Source organism: Lissotriton helveticus, chromosome 1_1, assembly GCF_964261635.1.
Source record: "Lissotriton helveticus chromosome 1_1, aLisHel1.1, whole genome shotgun sequence".
Lineage (NCBI taxonomy): Eukaryota > Metazoa > Chordata > Amphibia > Caudata > Salamandridae > Lissotriton > Lissotriton helveticus.
In genome coordinates this window covers 1,382,956,784-1,382,977,164 of record NC_136057.1, presented here as the reverse complement: position 1 = coordinate 1,382,977,164, position 20,381 = coordinate 1,382,956,784, and the positions used below count along the sequence as shown (strand labels likewise).

The following is a 20,381-nucleotide window of genomic DNA, read 5'->3' as shown; positions in this document are numbered from 1 at the left end:
GACCTGCCCTTAGGGCATGTATGCCTGCCACATGGCCCCCGAATCTTTTTTGGGGGTGCTAGAGGGTGTCAAAGTGACACCCCCTGCACCCTTGTCAAAATCTGTATTTACCGATTCTGTAAATACCGACCGGTAATGCCCCATTCATTCCTATGGGCTTCAAAGCCCATAGGAATGAATGGGCTATTATCGGTCGGTATTTACCGAATCGGTAAATACAGATTTTTACCGATTCGGTAGCAGGAACATCTGGATGTTCCTACATCTCAACCCCTTAGATTTACCGATTTTTAATTACCGAATCGGTATGATTCGGTAATTAAAAATCGGTAAATCTATTTTACCTACATCGGATCGGGCCCAGAGTGATCTGGGCGGATGGTAATGGGTGATTCTTTTAGACAGGTATTGAGCACCAGATTGATAAAAAGCTCTGTGTGTCAAAACTAAACCTTCGACCCTCACCCGTTCCTTCATCGGAAGCCAGTGAAGTTCTTCCAGGAAGGGGAGGATGTGGGCCCGCCTAGAGAGTTTCAGCAGAAACCGTGCAGCAGCGTTTTGGACCAGCTGTGCGTAGTCTCTTTAGAAGTAAGGCTGGAAGGCTCTAATAGAGTGAATTTGATTGATTGATTTGATTTGATTTGATTTATACATTTGTAAAGCGCGCGAATGCCCGAAGGCGTCTTGGCACTATGACAGACCGCCGACTATTGAGACAGGCAGTCTACCTGTCAGGCCCTTGTATCACTGTTTTCTGCTGCGATAGAGGGAGAAGGTAGAGAAACTTCTTTACTTTTTCAACATGTTTATTTAATTTGCATTTGTGACTTGTATTTATCTCCTTTGGATCGGTCCTATCTGTCCCCACTGACAGGTCTATCTCTTTAGTGGTTCTCTGGTGAAGAGGTGTATCTCTTTTGGATTGGAGCAATCTGTCTCTAGTAATCTACCATGCCTTTCTTGGGTTAGATCAGCCTGTCACCAGTGACCTGGTGTTCATGATTGTATTTATGCTTCAGTCTGAGGGTATTTTCCATGTCATCTGTTTAATGCATTGTAATCTGAAGTACATTGATTTGCAGGGTCAAGGCAAGATCTAGTATCTGCTTGTAGTGGTTTTGGAAACCATACCGATGCCGGAGAGGGCCCTTTTGGCTTTTCTTACTTGGGTATGCCTGTACTTTTTTATTGTGGAATAGCATTAGGAGCAATCAAAGCATGTAGGCAAACTGGCTCGTCCCAGTCATTGCTGTTTAATCTGGTAATAACACAGCGTCTTTGAAGGGCATTGTGGGGGGGGGGGGGGGTCAAAGCATCCGATTGTTTTCATCTGCAGCCCCACCCTGGCTCAACCCTACTTTCAGTGATGGCCCGGGCCCTCAGGTGTATGGGTTGGCCTGCCGCACAGCTCTCTGACTCCACTCATTAATGTGCTGGTGATTGTGGCTTCTAAGATGACCCCTTCCCACTAGTTGCCCACGGGACAGCCCTCAGCTAGGCTAGCCCATGGCTTGCTCCTGGGCTGCACCGCAGGACAGGCTGCTGTGTCTTCAGCATCACATTACTGCGGGTACTTCAGATGCGTCTTCACATGTGTTTGTGTTGTCCGGAGCTGGGTTGCGGATGATCATCAGCCATCTGATCAGGTGTGGCCGGCACCGATCGGGGATAGGGGGGCCGGGGGCGTGAGGGGGGGGACGTGTGAGGTAGGAGGGAGGATGATGGAGAGGGGGTCAGGATGAAGAGGAAGCGGCTAAGAAAAAATGTAATTAAAAACATACCTTTTCGCCGCTTCCTAGCCCATCTCTCCTCCGTAGTCCTCCCTCGGTCAGAGTCGGACACAGGAAGCACACCCAGGCTCCCAGTCAGCCAATCACAACGCTGCCAAAGCAGCATTGCGATGGGTCTGATACCCTTTTTCAGCGCTGAGACGCTGACTGGAGCCTGGGCATGTTCTCCACGTAGGCTGCGATGCAGCCTGCATGAAGAACATGCGAAGTGCGCATGACTGTTTTTGGCAGCCCGAGTATGCCGTCCAAGCAGTCATTGCGCACTTCAGGAGGATGCAACCACATCTCCCCTGCCCCCGCCCTCCTCACGCAAAGCTGTGGGTGGAAATAAAATAAAATAAAATGATAATAACACAAGTTATTATCATTTTATTTTAGCTGTCTTTCATTGCAAAAAAAGCAGTGGGGTGATGCTTCACTGCCTCTGGTTATGGTGAAGCGGGAGCCTGTTCGTAGTCTCCAGAACTGTGTGACTCACTGCTACAATTGAAGCCTCTCTAGCACACTAGCAGTGCAGGGTGTTAGTTTTGAGCATGCAGCGAGCTATGATCGCACAAAGTCCCTGCATATTAGGTGGTAAGTTAGTGTTCTTGGCTGCTGGTCTATTGGTCTTTGCGAGAAGAAATGTCTAAGTATGTTTTTTTTAGCATATTTGCATGTTTTTTTCCAGTGTCCTTCCTCCTGAGGATGTATGTGCTGCATGGCTAAACCCAAAGGTCCCAAAGGCGAGAGCTATTGGCTATGCCAATGCTTGTTTCAATTCTGAAACTGCATTGGAGAGGCATCCGGGGGTTATTGTATACTTGTAAAAGTCTCAAGAACTGGTGTTGTGATAGATTGTACATCTACTAATAGATCTTCAACTCCCTTGCTCAGAATGACGTATGGTGAACCCTGAAACTTTCTTCCCAAGGTAACATGGGGTTCTCCTGTGGTTGCCTTTACCATTGTAGACCAAGGGCTTGATTTAGAGTTTGGCAGATGGCAATATAGCCTCTGGCACTTGTAATACGGCGGATGGAATATCCATCAAGGTTTACTCACCAAACTCTAAACTCTAAATAAAAAACACCACGGCTGTGCCTTATAGTGCTTTATAATAGTTGACATAAGACTTTAGCATCATTGGTCGTTACAAGATGTGCAGGCTTTGTTTAATAACGAGTAATGGGGGACCCTATAACCAGTTTTAACTCTTGGGAGTGTGTGTGTGAAGGTGCACAGCTTTTGCAGTGTCAGACAGACATATTCTACTTTATTAAAGCAGGGTGGAAGTGGATTATTTGCTATGTATAGCTTATGGGTAAGGTAGGTCTGGTCAGGTGGGTGCAAGTCACAAGGAATATCTCCCTGGATGAGACTGCCTTGTATCTGGTAACCGTGGTACCTCTTTGGGGTACTCCAGTCTGCCATGTTTGTCCTTGAACCACCATGTCGTGATGGGATAGTCTAGGCATTCACTTATGAGACAGAAGCTGTCCCCAGGTTGCCTTTTATCTGTTATATCCACATTGATTCTACCTTTCAAAATCGTGCTCTTGGTCTTGTTCTTAGTCTGGGGAGCCCAATGTCCTTGAAGCCGGGAAGATATTGTTAGAGATTCTGGAGCAAGACAGGAAGGATGCCCTGGAAGAGCAGCAGGAGCAGAGCATTAAGATGCAACAGCTGCAGTGCGAGCTGCATACAGCAGAACAACAGCGTGACAAGGTGAGTTCTCCCAGAATCCTTTGCTCCACTGATGGATTACCTGGGTATTCATGCAGAACCCTGAAAACATTGCAAGGGTCATATGCAAGGCCACTGGAGTTACATGGCACGGGAGGACCTGCAGCGTTTTCTAAATTATGCTGCAAGAAAAGCAAATTATGCTGTAAGCAAGGCTAGCTTTGTCTTGCAAGGAAGACATGGAACCGCACTTTAGTAACACCGCCCTTTCTGTCTTACAGAGTAAACTAGCTTATGTAACACATGTACAATGTTGCTCTCAAAAGAGAACAAGTGCCTGCTTCTTGTAATAAAAGAAGTGCCTCTTTTATTCTTTCCACATTTTCCCATTAATAAATAGACTTGCAGACCGGCTTTTTACATTCATATTTATTTGCTATATATATATCTCACTAGGAGGTAATTTTAGATTGAAGATATCAGACTTTAAAAATAGATGCATCATATTTGTGATCCTTCGAAACTCTGAAACCCTTGAGAAGTAATTTCTGCTTCGAGGCGAGTGTCTGTTATGTAAACATGCATTTGTAGGACTACTGTCGCAAAATATGAAAATGAAAAATAAGGTATTATTCTTATCAAACAGTTTGAAGTACATTGAAATAAGCAGAATTGTTTTTTTCTTGTTGCGGGCTAATGGCCTTTCCCAGTTCACCAATTGGGAGTGTTAACTCTATTTAGAAGAATGATATCACCGTTTGGGTATTATTGGCACTCCTTTAGATGAATACACCAGTGAACAGCTGGAAGGTGAATAGCTAAGTTAAACAGTCTAGTGGCTTTGGGCCTGTTTAAGTAAGAAGCAAAACATGATTCTTGCTAAAAAAAATTAAAAGTATATCTGTCATTAATGCAACAGAGCTTGAATTGTGTGGCAAAAGCTGCAAATTCGTATTTAGGTAGAAAAACCCTTGTGGCTGAAGAAATGCATAATTCCAGTGGCCACTATTCTTTGTAATGTTCACCGTCGCGGTGCGGGAATGGGTGTGATCTCAATGACACGTATGAGGCCAATGGTGTGCAACAAGCAAGACGCCATTGAAGTGCCTGATGAACAGACTGAGTAATGAGAGACCCAGTCAAAATGTATGAAGCCGTGGGAGGGGAATGGGAGAGACTCAACTGAAGAATGAAACATGACAAGGAATGAGCAAGCCCCCACTGAAAGGTACGACTAGCACTGGGGAATACCTCCAGTATTGCCTGTGAGAAAGAGTGGCACCAGGGGCGATGCTACCAATGATGCAGGAGGTGCAGTGGCACCCGGACCCCCCATTAGCTGCTGTATTATGTACTACCCCAGCACTAGTGAAAGGGCCATTTTCTTTGCTTGCACCATGGCCCTTGGCATTCTTGCTACGCTACTGAGTGCGCTCAACGGACGTGTCTGGATTAGTGTCCAGAAATGTGGTGATTTGGGGAATGAGTGAGAGTTGTGAGTTGAAGTGTGTGAAATTAGTGGTATTGGAGATGAGGACCACTTTGTTTCTCCGCTGTTTACTTTGCCTGCGTTGAGATGCCCAGGGTGAGCCTGGTGAGATGGCGTGGGTGAGACACCTTTGAAGTGTGTAGGGATGGTGGTGATGAGATGACCTGTGTGAACCTTGTGAGAAGGCGTGGGTGAGGCTCCTTTGAAGTGTGTAGGGATGGTGGTGATGAGATGACCTGTGTGAGCCTTGTGAGAAGGCGTGGGTGAGGCTCCTTTGAGGTGTGTAGCGCTGGTGGTGATGAGATGACCAGGGTGAGCCTGGAAACAAGGCGTGGGTGAGGCTCCTTTGAGGTGTGTAGGGCTGGTGGTGATGAGATGACCAGAGTAAGCCTGGAGAGGAGACAAGGCGTGGGTGAGGCTCCTTTGAGGTGTGTAGAGCTGGTGGTGATGAGATGCCCAGGGTGAGCCTGGAGACAAGGTGTGGGTGAGGCTCCTTTGAGGTGTGTAGGTCTGTTGGTGATTAGATGACCAGGGTGAGCCTGGGGACAAGGCGTAGGTGAGGCTCCTTTGATGTGTGTAAGGCTGGTGGTGATGAGATGACCTGTGTGAGCCTTGTGAGAAGGCGTGGGTGAGGCTCCTTTGAGGTATGTAGAGCTGGTGGTGATGAGATGACCAGGGTGAGCCTGGAGACAAGGCGTGGGTGAGGCTCCTTTGAGGTGTGTAGCGCTGGTGGTGATGAGATGACCAGGGTGAGCCTGGAAACAAGGCGTGGGTGAGGCTCCTTTGTGGTGTGTAGGACTGGTGGTGATGAGATGACCAGAGTGAGCCTGGAGAGGAGACAAGGCGTGGGTGAGGCTCCTTTGAGGTGTGTAGGGCTGGTGGTGATGAGATGCCCAGGGTGAGCCTTGTGAGAAGGCGTGGGTGAGGCTCCTTTGAGGTGTGTAGGGCTGGTGGTGATGAGATGACCAGGGTGAGCCTGGAGACAAGGCGTGGGTGAGGCTCCTTTGAGGTGTGTAGGGCTGGTGGTGATGAGATGACCAGAGTGAGCCTGGAGAGGAGACAAGGCGTGTGTAAGGCTCCTTTGAGGTGTGTAGGGCTGGTGGTGATGAGAAGCCCAGGGTGACCCTGGAGACAAGGTGTGGGTGAGGCTCCTTTGAGGTGTGTAGGGCTGTGGTGATGAGATGCCCAGGGTGAGCCTTGAAACAATGCCTGGGTGAGGCTCTTTTGAGGTGTGTGGGGCTGGTGGTGATGAGATGACCAGAGTGAGCCTGGAGACAAGGCTTGGTTGAGGCTCCTTTGAGTCGTGTAGGGCGGGTGGTGATGAGATGACCAGGGTGAGCCTGGAGACAAGGTGTGGGTGAGGCTCCTTTGATGTGTGTAAGGCTGGTGGTGATGAGATGACCTGTGTGAGCCTTGTGAGAAGGCGTGGGTGAGGCTCCTTTGAGGTGTGTAGCGCTGGTGGTGATGAGATGACCAGAGTAAGCCTGGAGAGGAGACAAGGCGTGGGTGAGGCTCCTTTGAGGTGTGTAGAGCTGGTGGTGATGAGATGCCCAGGGTGAGCCTGGAGACAAGGTGTGGGTGAGGCTCCTTTGAGGTGTGTAGGTCTGTTGGTGATTAGATGACCAGGGTGAGCCTGGGGACAAGGCGTAGGTGAGGCTCCTTTGATGTGTGTAAGGCAGGTGGTGATGAGATGACCTGTGTGAGCCTTGTGAGAAGGCGTGGGTGAGGCTCCTTTGAGGTATGTAGGGCTGGTGGTGATGAGATGACCAGGGTGAGCCTGGAGACAAGGCGTGGGTGAGGCTCCTTTGAGGTGTGTAGCGCTGGTGGTGATGAGATGACCAGGGTGAGCCTGGAAACAAGGCGTGGGTGAAGCTCCTTTGAGGTGTGTAGGACTGGTGGTGATGAGATGACCAGAGTGAGCCTGGAGAGGAGACAAGGCGTGGGTGAGGCTCCTTTGAGGTGTGTAGGGCTGGTGGTGATGAGATGCCCAGGGTGAGCCTGGAGACAAGGTGTGGGTGAGGCTCCTTTGAGGTATGTAGGTCTGGTGGTGATGAGATGCCCAGGGTGAGCCTTGTGAGAAGGCGTGGGTGAGGCTCCTTTGAGGTGTGTAGGGCTGGTGGTGATGAGATGACCAGGCTGAGCCTGGAGACAAGGCGTGTGTGAGGCTCCTTTGAGGTGTGTAGGGCTGTTGGTGATAAGATGACCAGGGTGAGCCTGGGGACAAGGCATAGGTGAGGCTCCTTTGATGTGTGTAAGGCTGGTGGTGATGAGATGACCTGTGTGAGCCTTGTGAGAAGGCGTGGGTGAGGCTCCTTTGAGGTGTGTAGGGCTGGTGGTGATGAGATGATCAGGGTGAGCCTGGAGACAAGGCGTGGGTGAGGCTCCTTTGAGGTGTGTAGGACTGGTGGTGATGAGATGACCAGAGTGAGCCTGGAGAGGAGACAAGGCATGGGTGAGGCTCCTTTGAGGTGTGTAGGGCTGGTGGTGATGAGATGCCCAGGGTGAGCCTGGAGACAAGGTGTGGGTGAGGCTCCTTTGAGGTGTGTAGGGCTGTCTTGATGAGATGCCCAGGGTGAGCCTGGGGACAAGGCGTAGGTGAGCTCCTTTGATGTGTGTAAGGCTGGTGGTGATGAGATGACCTGTGTGAGCCTTGTGAGAAGGCATGGGCGAGGCTCCTTTGAGGTGTGTAGGGCTGGTGGTGATGAGATGACCAGGGTGAGCCTGGAGACAAGGCGTGGGTGAGGCTCCTTCGAGGTGTGTAGCGCTGGTGGTGAGATGACCAGAGTGAGCCTGGAGAGCAGACAAGGCGTGGGAGAGGCTCCTTTGAGGTGTGTTGGGCTGGTGGTGATGAGATGCCCAGGGTGAGCATGGAGACAAGGTGTGGGTGAGGCTCCTTTGAGGTATGTAGGTCTGGTGGTGATGAGATGCCCAGGGTGAGCCTGGAGACATGGCGTGGGTGAGGCTCCTTTGAGGTGTGAAGGGTGGGTGGTGATGAGATGACCAGGGTGAGCCTGGTGAGAAGGCGTGTGTGAGGCTCTTTTGAGGTGTGTAGGGAGGGTGGTGATGAGATGGCCAGGGTGATCCTAGTGAGAAGGCGTGGGTGAGGCTCCTTTGATGTGTGTAAGGCTGGTGGTGATGAGATGACCTGTGTGAGCCTTGTGAGAAGGCGTGGGTGAGGCTCCTTTGAGGTGTGTAGGGCTGGTGATGATGAGATGACCAGGGTAAGCCTGGAGACAAGGCGTGGGCGAGGCTCCTTTGAGGTGTGTAGCGCTGGTGGTGATGAGATGACCAGGGTGAGCCTTGAAACAATGCCTGGGTGAGGCTCCTTTGATGTGTGTAAGGCTGGTGGTGATGAGATGACCTGTGTGAGCCTTGTGAGAAGGCGTGGGTGAGGCTCCTTTGAGGTGTGTAGGGCTGGTGATGATGAGATGACCAGGGTGAGCCTGGAGACAAGGCGTGGGTGAGGCTCCTTTGATGTGTGTAAGGCTGGTGGTGATGAGATGACCTGTGTGAGCCTTGTGAGAAGGCGTGGGTGAGGCTCCTTTGAGGTGTGTAGGGCTGGTGGTGATGAGATGACCAGGGTGAGCCTGGAGACAAGGCGTGGGTGAGGCTCCTTTGAGGTGTGTAGCGCTGATGGTGATGAGATGACCAGGGTGAGCCTGGAAACAAGGCGTGGGTGAGGCTCCTTTGAGGTGTGTAGGGCTGGTGGTGATGAGATGACCAGAGTGAGCCTGGAGAGGAGACAAGGCGTGGGTGAGGCTCCTTTGAGGTGTGTAGCGCTGATGGTGATGAGATGCCCAGGGTGAGCCTGGAGACAAGGTGTGGGTGAGGCTCCTTTGAGGTGTGTAGGGCTGGTGGTGATGAGATGACCAGAGTGAGCCTGGAGACAAGGCGTGGGTGAGGCTCCTTTGAAGTGTATAGGGTGGGTGGTGATGAGATGACCAGGGTGAGCATGGAGACAAGGTGTGGGTGAGGCTCCTTTGAGGTATGTAGGTCTGGTGGTGATGAGATGACCTGTGTGAGCCTTGTGAGAAGGCGTGGGTGAGGCTCCTTTGAGGTGTGTAGGGCTGGTGATGATGAGATGACCAGGGTGAGCCTGGAGACAAGGCGTGGGTGAGGCTCCTTTGATGTGTGTAAGGCTGGTGGTGATGAGATGACCTGTGTGAGCCTTGTGAGAAGGCGTGGGTGAGGCTCCTTTGAGGTGTGTAGGGCTGGTGGTGATGAGATGACCAGGGTGAGCCTGGAGACAAGGCGTGGGTGAGGCTCCTTTGAGGTGTGTAGCGCTGATGGTGATGAGATGACCAGGGTGAGCCTGGAAACAAGGCGTGGGTGAGGCTCCTTTGAGGTGTGTAGGGCTGGTGGTGATGAGATGACCAGAGTGAGCCTGGAGAGGAGACAAGGCGTGGGTGAGGCTCCTTTGAGGTGTGTAGCGCTGATGGTGATGAGATGCCCAGGGTGAGCCTGGAGACAAGGTGTGGGTGAGGCTCCTTTGAGGTGTGTAGGGCTGGTGGTGATGAGATGACCAGAGTGAGCCTGGAGACAAGGCGTGGGTGAGGCTCCTTTGAGGTGTGTAGGGCGGGTGGTGATGAGATAACCAGGGTGATCCTGATGAGAAGGCATGGGTGAGGCTCCTTTGAGGTGTGTAGGTCTGGTGGTGATGAGATGACCAGGGTGAGCCTGGAGACAAGGAGTGGGTGAGGCTCCTTTGAGGTGTGTAGGTCGGGTTGTGATGAGATAACCAGGGTGATCCTGATGAGAAGGCAATGGTGAGGCTCCTTTGAGGTGTGTAGAGCTGGTGGTGAAGAGATGACCAGGGTGAGCCTGGAGACAAGGCCTGGGTGAGGCTCCTTTGAGGTGTAGGGCTGGTGGTGATGAGATGACCAGGGTGAGCCTGGAGACAAGGCCTGGGTGAGGCTCCTTTGAGGTGTGTAGAGCTGGTGGCGATGAGATGACCAGTGTGGGACTGCTCTTGTCGCCCCCACCCCAGTATCTCCGGGACATGGAGGATCTGCAGCTCCGCCAGCAGGGGGTGCAGAAGGAGTGTGGCCTGTACCAGCAGAGGATGAACACCGTCCTGGCGCAGATGGTAGAGGTCGAGAAGGAGCGAGACCAGGTATGGACTGCTACTTACACAGTCGACACCGACCTTCAGAGTGAGGGAATGCTGTACATTATGTGCGCATTACGGGTTGGAAATTATGCTAGGTCATTTATATCAAGTCAGGATTTACGCTTTTCAATTACGCACCTGTTTCCAAATTAAAGGGAGCTGTAAAACGTCCACCCTCTCTTTTAGACACCCAGACCTTACTGCCCCACAATATCACGTTCACTCAAGAGCTAGTTCAAGCCTGCAGAGAGGAGGTGTCCTTTTGCATCTCGTCCAAGAGCCCCTCTTGTTCTGTGACCTCAGACCCTGAACGACTTCTGTCCCACAGTGGAGGAGACTGTTTTCCCCTCTCAACTCAGCACTGCCCAGTCCTGTCCTCAGACTCCGAGCAACCTTTGTCCCACAGGGGAGGGAGCAGCCTGTATTCCTCTGGCACTAAAGCTCTCTCCTTATAGCATTGGAGGGTAGTGTCTTTACCCAGTCACCAGACTCGACCCCACTTCCCTAACTCCTCTGACCTCCCGCCCCAGGACTCCCTCTGGTAAACAGCGTTTACCAGAGCGAATATGCCACGTTAGTTTGCCTTGCCCCTTCACCCCAAAGCTGCCTTTTAACCTGTTAGTGTGCTCAGATACAGTTACAGAAGGGGCAAAGGCTAATGTTAGGGCGAGTCTTGGGTTAAGATGTCATTGAGTATGGTGAGGGTGAAGGGATGGGTTAGGGTGATGCTTAGTGTGAGGCGACAGAGCTGGGGGATGTAATGTGCTTAGAGTTAGGGGTATTTTTTATGAAGTATTACAGCATGGGGTAAGTGAAAGTGTTCGCTTTAGAGTTAGTTACTGGGGATCAGGCTCTTTTTATTTCTCTGTCTCTGTCTCTGTCTCTCTCTCGCTCTCTTTCTCTTTCTCACTCTTTCTCTCCCAAAAATATTCTCTCTCTGAATCTATAACCAAGTTTTATCCTTCCAAGTTCCCTCCTCTTTCTCTCTCCCTCGCTCTCTGTTGCTTTGCCTCTTTCATCCATCTCTCTTCTCTATCTTTCTGTCTCTCCCTACCCTTTCTTTCTTTGTTACCGCTTCACTCCACCTCTCCCTCTCTAACTTGCTACCTTTTTAGGTCGAGCTGGCGTTGGAGCGCGAAGCGCTCCCGCCAGCGAGACTATAGTCACCTTCCTCCCTGTCAGGGGAGTAACAGCTGTGAACGAGCCCGATACAGACCTGGGCACGAGCCGACCCAGGTCTGTGAACGCGCTTCAAGGTTGAGCAGCTTGTGCACGTTTGTTGGACGTCAGGCGCCGCAAGCGCTGCCAGACCAATTATCCCAGCATGAAACTCTACTTCCTGAGGGGCCACAAGACCAATTATCCCAGCAGGAGTCTCCACTTCCTCAGGTGCCGCAACAATTATCACAGCATGAGACCCACTTATCACAGCATGTCAACAGCCGGCCCAGGCTGCTGGAGCACTCAACTATAATTAATGTGCAGTTGAGTGCTCCAGCAGCGTGGGGCGGCTCTCTGCATGCTGTGATAATTATCACTTTGGGGCCTCATGCTGTGATAATTAGGGCGGCATGCTCTATTTGCAGCACTGAACATTTTCAAAGAAGGCATTGGAGACACTCACCCTCACTAACCCTCACGCCCTCACTCGCCCTCACACCCCCTGACCCCTCACACACCTCCTCACCCTCACACCCCCTCACCCTCACACCCCCTCACATACCCTCACACACCCTCACACACCCTCACTCACCCTCTCACCCTCACACACCCTCTCACCCTCACACCCCCTCACACCCTCACACCCCCTCACCTTCACACCCCCTCACCCTCACTCACCCCTCACCCTCACACCCCCTCACCCTCACACTGCCTCACCCTCACACCCCCTCACACCCCTCACCCTCACACCCCTCACCCTCACACCCCCTCACCCTCACACACTCTCACCCTCACACACTCACCCTCACACACTCTCACCCTCATACCCCTCACATACCCTCACTCACCCTCACACACCCTCACTCACCCTCACACACCCTCACTCACCCTCACACACCCTCACACACCCTCACACCCTCACACCCCTCATCCTCACACCCCCTCACCCTCACGCCCCCTCACCCTCACACCCCCTCACCCTCTCACCCCCTCACCCTCTCACCCTCACACACCCTCACCCCCCTCACTCACCCTCACACACACTCACCCTCACACACACTCACTCACACACACACCCTCACATACCCTTACCAGCATAGCATAACAAAACATAGCATAGCATAACGAAACCCAGCATAGCATAGCATAACAAACAAAAGCATAGGATAGCAAAAGCACAGCATAACAAAACAAATCATAGGATAGCAAAACACAACAAAACATAGCATAGCAAAACACAACAAAGCATAGCATAACAAAACACAACAAAACACCATAGCATAACAAAACAAAGCATAGCAAAACAAAGCATATCATAGTAAAACAACAAAACATAGCATAACATAGCAGAACAAAACATAGCAGAACAAAACATAGCATAACAAATCATAGCATAACAAAACATAGCATAACAAAACATAGCATAACACAGCAAAACATAGAATAGCATAACAAAACAAACCATAGCATAACAAAGAATAGCAAAACAAAACATAGCATCGTGAAACAAAACAAAACATAGCATAACATAACAAAGAATAGCAAAACAAAACATAGCATAGTGAAACAAAACAAAACATAGCATAGCATAACATAACACGACAAAACAGCAGAACAAAACAGCAGAACATAACAAAACATAGCAAAGCATAGGATAGCAAAACAAAACATAGCATAGCATAGTAAAACAACAAAACATAGCATAACACAACAAAACATAGCATAACAAAACATAGCATAACAAAACATAGCATAACAAAACATAGCATAACAAAACATAGCATAACAAAACATAGCATAACAAATCATAGCATAACAAAACATAGCATAACAAAACAGCAGAACATAACAAAACATAGCATAACACAGCAAAACATAGAATAGCATAACAAAACAAACCATAGCATAACATAGAATAGCATAACAAAACAAACCATAACATAACAAAGAATAGCAAAACAAAACATAGCATAGTAAAACAAAACAAACCATAGCATAACATAACACAACAAAACAGCAGAACAAAACAGCAGAACATAACAAAACCTAGCAAAACAAAGCATAGAATAGCATAGCAAAACATAGCATAACATAACTTAAAACAAAACATAGCATAGCAAAACATAGAATAGCATAGCATAGCAAAACATAGAATAGCATAACATAACACAACAAAACAGCAGAACATAACAAAACATAGCAAAACAAAGCATAGCATAGCAAAACATAGCATATCATAGTAAAACAACAAAACATAGCATAACAAAACACAGCAAAGCATAACACAGCAAAGCATAGGATAGCAAAACACAGCAAAGCATAGGATAGCAAAACACAGCAAAGCATAGGATAGCAAAACACAGCAAAGCATAGGATAGCAAAACACAGCAAAGCATAGGATAGCAAAACACAGCAAAGCATAGGATAGCAAAACACAGCAAAGCGTAGGATAGCAAAACACAGCAAAGCTTAGGATAGCAAAACACAGCATAACATAGCGCAACATAGCGCATAACATAGCGCATTACATAGCGCAACATAGCGCATAACATAGCTCATAACATAGCGCATATAATTAGCGCATAACATAGCGCAACATAGCGCAACATAGCATAACATAGCGCGCAACATAGCGCATAACATAGCGCAACATAGCGCATAACATAGCGCATAGCGCATAACATAGCGCATAACATAGCGCATAGCGCATAACATAGCGCATAGTGCATAACATAGCGCAACACATAGCGCATGGCGCATAACATAGCGCATAACATAGCGCATAACATAGCGCATAACATAGCGCATAACATAGCACATAGCATAGCGCATAACATAGCACATAGCATAGCGCATAGCATAGTGCATAACATAGCGCATAGCATAGCGCATAACATAGCGCATAGCGCATAACATAGCGCAGAGCATAGAATAGCGCATAGCATAGCGCATAACATAGCGCATAACATAGCGCAACACATAGCACATAGCGCATAACATAGCGCATACTATAGCGCATAGCGCATAACATAGCGCATAGCGCATAACATAGCGCATAACATAGCGCATAGCGCATAACATAGCACATAGCATAGCGCATAGTACATAGCATAGCGCATAGCATAGCGCATAGCATAGCGCATAACATAGCGCATAGCGCATAACATAGCGCATAGCATAGCGCATAACATAGCGCATATCGCATAACATAGCGTATAGCGCATAACATAGCGCATAACATAGCGCATAGCATAGCGCATAACATAGCGCATAGCGCATAGCATAGCGCATAACATAGCGCATAGCATAGCGCATAACATAGCGCATAACATAGCGCATAACATAGCGCATAACATAGCGCATAACATAGCGCATAGCATAGCGCATAGCATAGCGCATACCATAGCACATAACATAGCGCATAACATAGCGCATAGCGCATAACATAGCGCATAACATAGCGCATAGCATAGCGCAACATAGCGCATAACATAGCGCATAACATAGCGCATAACATAGCGCATAACCTAACCTAACCAAGCATAGCGCATAACCTAACCTAACCAAGCATAGCGCACAACCTAACCTAACCAAGCATAGCGCATAACCTAGCCTAACCAAGCATAGCGCATAACCTAACCTAACCAAGCATAGCGCAGAACCTAACCTAACCAAGCATAGCGCATAACCTAACCAAGCATAGAGCATAACCTAACCATAGCGCATAACATAGCGCATAGCGCATAACATAGCGCATAGCACATAGCATAGCGCATAGCACATAGCATAGCGCATAACATAGCCCATAGCGCATAGCATAGCGCATAACATAGCGCATAACATAGCGCATAGCATAGCGCATAACATAGCGTATAGCATAGCGCATAACATAGCGCATAACATAGCGCATAACATAGCGCATAGCATAGCGCATAACATAGCGCATAGCATAGCGCATACCATAGCACATAACATAGCGCATAACATAGCGCATAGCGCATAACATAGCGCATAACATAGCGCAACATAGCGCATAACATAGCGAATAACATAGCGCATAGCGCATAACCTAACCTAACCAAGCATAGCGCATAACCTAACCTAACCAAGCATAGCGCATAACCTAACCTAACCAAGCATAGCGCAGAACCTAACCTAACCAAGCATAGTGCATAACCTAACCTAACCAAGCATAGCGCATAACCTAACCTAACCAAGCATAGCGCATAACCTAACCTAACCAAGCATAGCGCATAACCTAACCAAGCATAGAGCATAACCTAACCAAGCATAGAGCATAACCTAACCAAGCATAGAGCATAGCCTAACCAAGCATAGAGCATAGCCTAACCAAGCATAGAGCATAGCCTAACCAAGCATAGAGCATAGCCTAACCAAGCATAGAGCATAGCATAACCAAGCATAGAGCATAGCCTAACCAAGCATAGCATAGCCTAACCAAGCATAGCATAGCCTAACCAAGCATAGCATAGCTTAACAAAACACAACAAAACATAGCATAGCTTAACAAAACACAACAAAACATAGCATAACAAAACAAAACAAAACATAGCATAACAAAACAAAACATATCATAGCCTAGCAAAACATAGCATAGCATACCAAACACAACAAAACATAGCATAGCATAACAAAACATAGCAAAACAAAGCATAACACACACCACACACACACAACCACGCACACACAACCACACACAACCACACACAACTATCTATCTATCTATCGCCCTCACTCTATCTATCGCCCTCACTCTATCTATCGCCCTCACTCTATCTATCGCCCTCACTCTATCTATCGCCCTCACTCTATCTATCTATCGCCCTCACTCTATCTATCTATCGCCCTAACTCTATCTATCGCCCTAACTCTATCTATCTATCGCCCTAACTCTATCTATCTATCGCCCTAACTCTATCTATCTATCGCCCTAACTCTATCTATCTCCCTCACTCTATCTATCGCCCTCACTCTATCTATCGCCCTCACTCTATCTATCTATCTATCAATCTATCAATCTATCGGCCTCACTCTATCTATCGCCCTCACTCTATCTATCGCCCTCACTCTATCTATCGCCCTCACTCTATCTATCGATCGCCCTCACTCTATCTATCTATCGCCCTAACTCTATCTATCTATCGCCCTAACTCTATCTATCTATCGCCCTAACTCTATCTATCTATCGCCCTAACTCTATCTATCTATCGCCCTAACTCTATCTATCGATCGCCCTCACTCTATCTATCTAATCGCCCTCAATCTATCAATCTATCGCCCTCACTCTATCTATCGCCCTCACTCTATCTATCGCCCTCACTCTATCTATCGCCCTCACTCTATCTATCTATCGCCCTCACTCTATCTATCTATCGCCCTCACTCTATCTATCTATCGCCCTAACTCTATCTATCTATCGCCCTAACTCTATCTATCGCCCTAACTCTATCTATCTATCGCCCTCACTCTATCTATCTAATCGCCCTCAATCTATCAATCTATCGCCCTCACTCTATCTATCGCCCTCACTCTATCTATCGCCCTCACTCTATCTATCGCCCTCACTCTATCTATCTATCGCCCTCACTCTATCTATCTATCGCCCTCACTCTATCTATCTATCGCCCTCACTCTATCTATCGCCCTCACTCTATCTATCTATCGCCCTCACTCTATCTATCGCCCTCACTCTATCTATCTATCGCCCTAACTCTATCTATCTATCGCCCTAACTCTATCTATCTATCGCCCTAACTCTATCTATCTATCGCCCTCACTCTATCTATCTAATCGCCCACACTCTATCTATCAATCTATCAATCTATCAATCTATCGGCCTCACTCTATCTATCGGCCTCACTCTATCTATCTATCGGCCTCACTCTATCTATCTATCGCCCTCACTCTATCTATCTATCGCCCTCACTCTATCTATCTATCGCCCTCACTCTATCTATCTATCGCCCTCACTCTATCTATCTATCGCCCTCACTCTATCTATCTATCGCCCTCACTCTATCTATCTATCGCCCTCACTCTATCTATCGCCCTCCCTCTATCTACCTATCGCCCTCACTCTATCTATCTATCCCACTCACTCTATCTATCGCATCACCACAGCATCACTCAGCACCACCACCCCATCACTAAGGGGCACAACAACATCACTATGCGCTACCACAGGATCATTGAATGCCACAGCATCACTAGTCGCCACCACAACATCACTCAGCGCCACCACAGCATCAATCTGTGCAACCATTCAACAACAACTGGGTCAAATATGAATACTCAATGTTTCAAGCTTTATTACAAATGTCACAAAAAGAGGTTAGTATTTCACTTCTGTTCTTGGATTTTCGTCACAATAAAATACACTGAACATATTCTTCACAAAAGTTATTTACAAAAGTTTAAGCTATTGCCATTATAAATTACAATAACTTTTATTTAAGTATTAATTATTAAAAAAATTCAAAGCCATTGTTATTTGTAATATCAATACATCTAAGTCACGTGAATACAACACATATTGCATTACAAATGCTATAGGTGTCACAAGTTATAACTATTGGCATTGTAAATGACAAAGCTATTATTTTTGCTATTTTCAAAACCAACACATATATAAAAAATGTGTCATTTACAATACCAATAGCTCAAACTTTCCTAATGCGAGACCTTATGCATTGCAAATGCTTGTTTATATTTCTGTCACACTCATTCTCGTCTTTCTCTCTGCTATGCTTTCTCTCGCACTCTTTCTCACTACTCCAGTGTCATCTATCGCAGTCCCATCTCTTCTCTCTCTGCCTTTTCCACTCTATTGTCTCCTCTTTTTGTCTTGTTCTTTCTTTCTTTTCTCTCGCTTTCTCTTCCGGTTTTTCTGTCTCATTTTTCCCTCTGTCTTTGTCTCTGTCTCTGTTAGACTCAATGACTCGATCTCTTTCCTGTCTCTCTTTTCTCTTTCTGTATCTCTTTCTTACCTCTCTCTTTCCTTCTCTCTCTCTCTGTCCTATACGCTCACTCACTTTCTTTTTCTCTCACACTCACTCTTCGTTGTCTCCCTTTTTATTGTAATGTTGTTTCTGTCTCTTAAGGCCATTATGAGCAGAGACCAGGTGCAAAGACAGCACGACCAGAGCATGCTAGATAAGGACTGCTACCGGAAACAAGTGCGAGCCCTTGAGGAGGAGCGGAATTCAACCCAGGCCCGCCTTACACACCTGGAGGCCTTAAACAGCACGCTTCAGGGGCAGCTGCAGCGGGGGTGCGGGGAGCAAACATCCTGGGGACCGGTGAGTATCCTCCAGGAAGTAAAGTCACGTATCTTCTTTAGCTGTAGCTGCCTCTCTCATCAACAGAGGGCAGAGACCTGGTAAGTGCGACTCCTCTCTCCCGCACAGCTCCACCACTAACTGCTGCCCCCTGAGCTCTTTGTTTGCAGTGTGTTCGAGGCCCTGCCCCACCTGCAGGCTCCTGCCTGAGCTTCATCCCTGGTGGGTCAGTGGGAAAGCACTCTGCTCTTCTGCCTATCTTTGCCGCTTTCTTCTTGTACCCTCTTTTTCTCTTTCCTTCATTTCTCCCTTCTGTCACTTTTCACTTTTTCACTTCTCACTCTTCTCCCTTCATTTTCCTTCGTTTTCCCCCTGCCACTTCTGCCCTGCTGCCCCTCCCCCCTCCAGTGTGCCCTTCCTGCTCCCCCATCCCAGCTCACCCACCCACCACGATCCCTACTTAATGGCAGCCGCGCAGCTGGCGTGCCAAAGGCAAGCACTTCTGTGCCTGTCCCCGACCCGACAGTGACCAGCGCCAGGGACCCTGGTTCTCTCACCCGCCACTGCCACTGCCACAGCTACAACTCCAGCACCCTCCCCAATCTCAACCCCGGACAAAAGAACAACTGCCAGCTCTCAACGCCGAACAACATGCACAGCACTCTCTCCTGTCTACACTGCTGCTGCACATTCACCCACCTCCGTACCCCAGCTACATCTCCCAACCTACCCGCCATCCCCGCTCACAAACCTCCTCAACTTAGGTTCCCTACACAAGCACGCCATAGAAATCTGGGACCTCCTCAATACCTACTTGCCCGATGCTGCATTCCTCATGGAAAACTGAACCAACGCAAACTCTGCACCCGACATCGCCACTGCCATTCCCGACGGATACATGATTTAGTGCAAGGACCATCCCATCCATCCAGGAAGAGGCATCGCCGTCGTTCACAAAAGCACCCTCCGAATGACCACCCTGCCAGACGACACAATGACCCTCATGGAGCACTTCCACTTCTAGATCCTGAGCATCCCCGAAACGACTCTCTGCAGAACCCTCATCTACAGGCTGCCCAGTCCCCGCGCTCACTTTACCTATACCATTATTATTATTATTGGGACATTTGTAAAGCGCTGCGTTACGCGCACCGGCGTGTCCGCGTGCTGATAGTGAGAGAGGTAGTAAACAGGGAGCACAGTAGCTTAATCATGATTTACTTCACATAGAGGTGGGTTTTTAATTTCGCTCGAAACCTCGCTTCTTCAGGTTCCAGACGCAGATCCACTGGAAGTTTATTCCAGTGGTTTGCCACTAGACACCTGTAAGATCTGCCTCCCATGCGCGCTTTCTTCACCCTGGGGACCCTAAGCAAACCCCCATCGGCGGATCTGAGCGCTCGAGTGGGTATATAAACTTCGACCAGTTTCCTCAGTGGTCGAGGAGCCCTATCATGCAGGATACGGTGACACGTGCAGAGGGCTTTATATTCAACTCTGCGCCTCACCGGAAGCCAATGTAGCTTCTGCAGTGCCGCCTTCGAAGGCGCCCTTTTGGGCAGCCTGAGGATCAGACGAGCTGCCGCATTTTGCAGCACTTGGAGGCGAGCCATGCTTTTCTCTGGCACCCCCAGGTAAAGCAAATTCCCGTAATCCATCCTGGCGGTTACCAAAGCATGTACCAGGGTTTGGCGAGCTTCCATCGGCAGTAGGTCCAGGACTTTCCTCAATCTTTTCAGTACCCCAAAACATACTCCAACCACACGGTTGATCTGGGGCCCGAAAGTGAGACCTGCATCGAACCATACCCCTAGATTTTTTGCCTCCTGACAAGGGGTACGGGTTGGTCCTAAACAGGGTGGCCACCA

General features: G+C 48.6%; 1 protein-coding gene across 1 annotated transcript in view; it reads left to right on the top strand.

The window, feature by feature from the left end:
- CARD10 (caspase recruitment domain family member 10) overlaps positions 1-20,381 on the top strand; it is a 243,474-nt gene that overhangs the window by 154,126 nt on the left and 68,967 nt on the right. Inside the window, exons 6-8 of the mRNA XM_078684000.1 lie at positions 3,345-3,497; positions 9,932-10,057; positions 18,337-18,534. Of these exons, the coding sequence (XP_078540126.1) occupies positions 3,345-3,497; positions 9,932-10,057; positions 18,337-18,534 (477 nt within the window). The remainder of the gene's footprint in view (positions 1-3,344; positions 3,498-9,931; positions 10,058-18,336; positions 18,535-20,381) is intronic.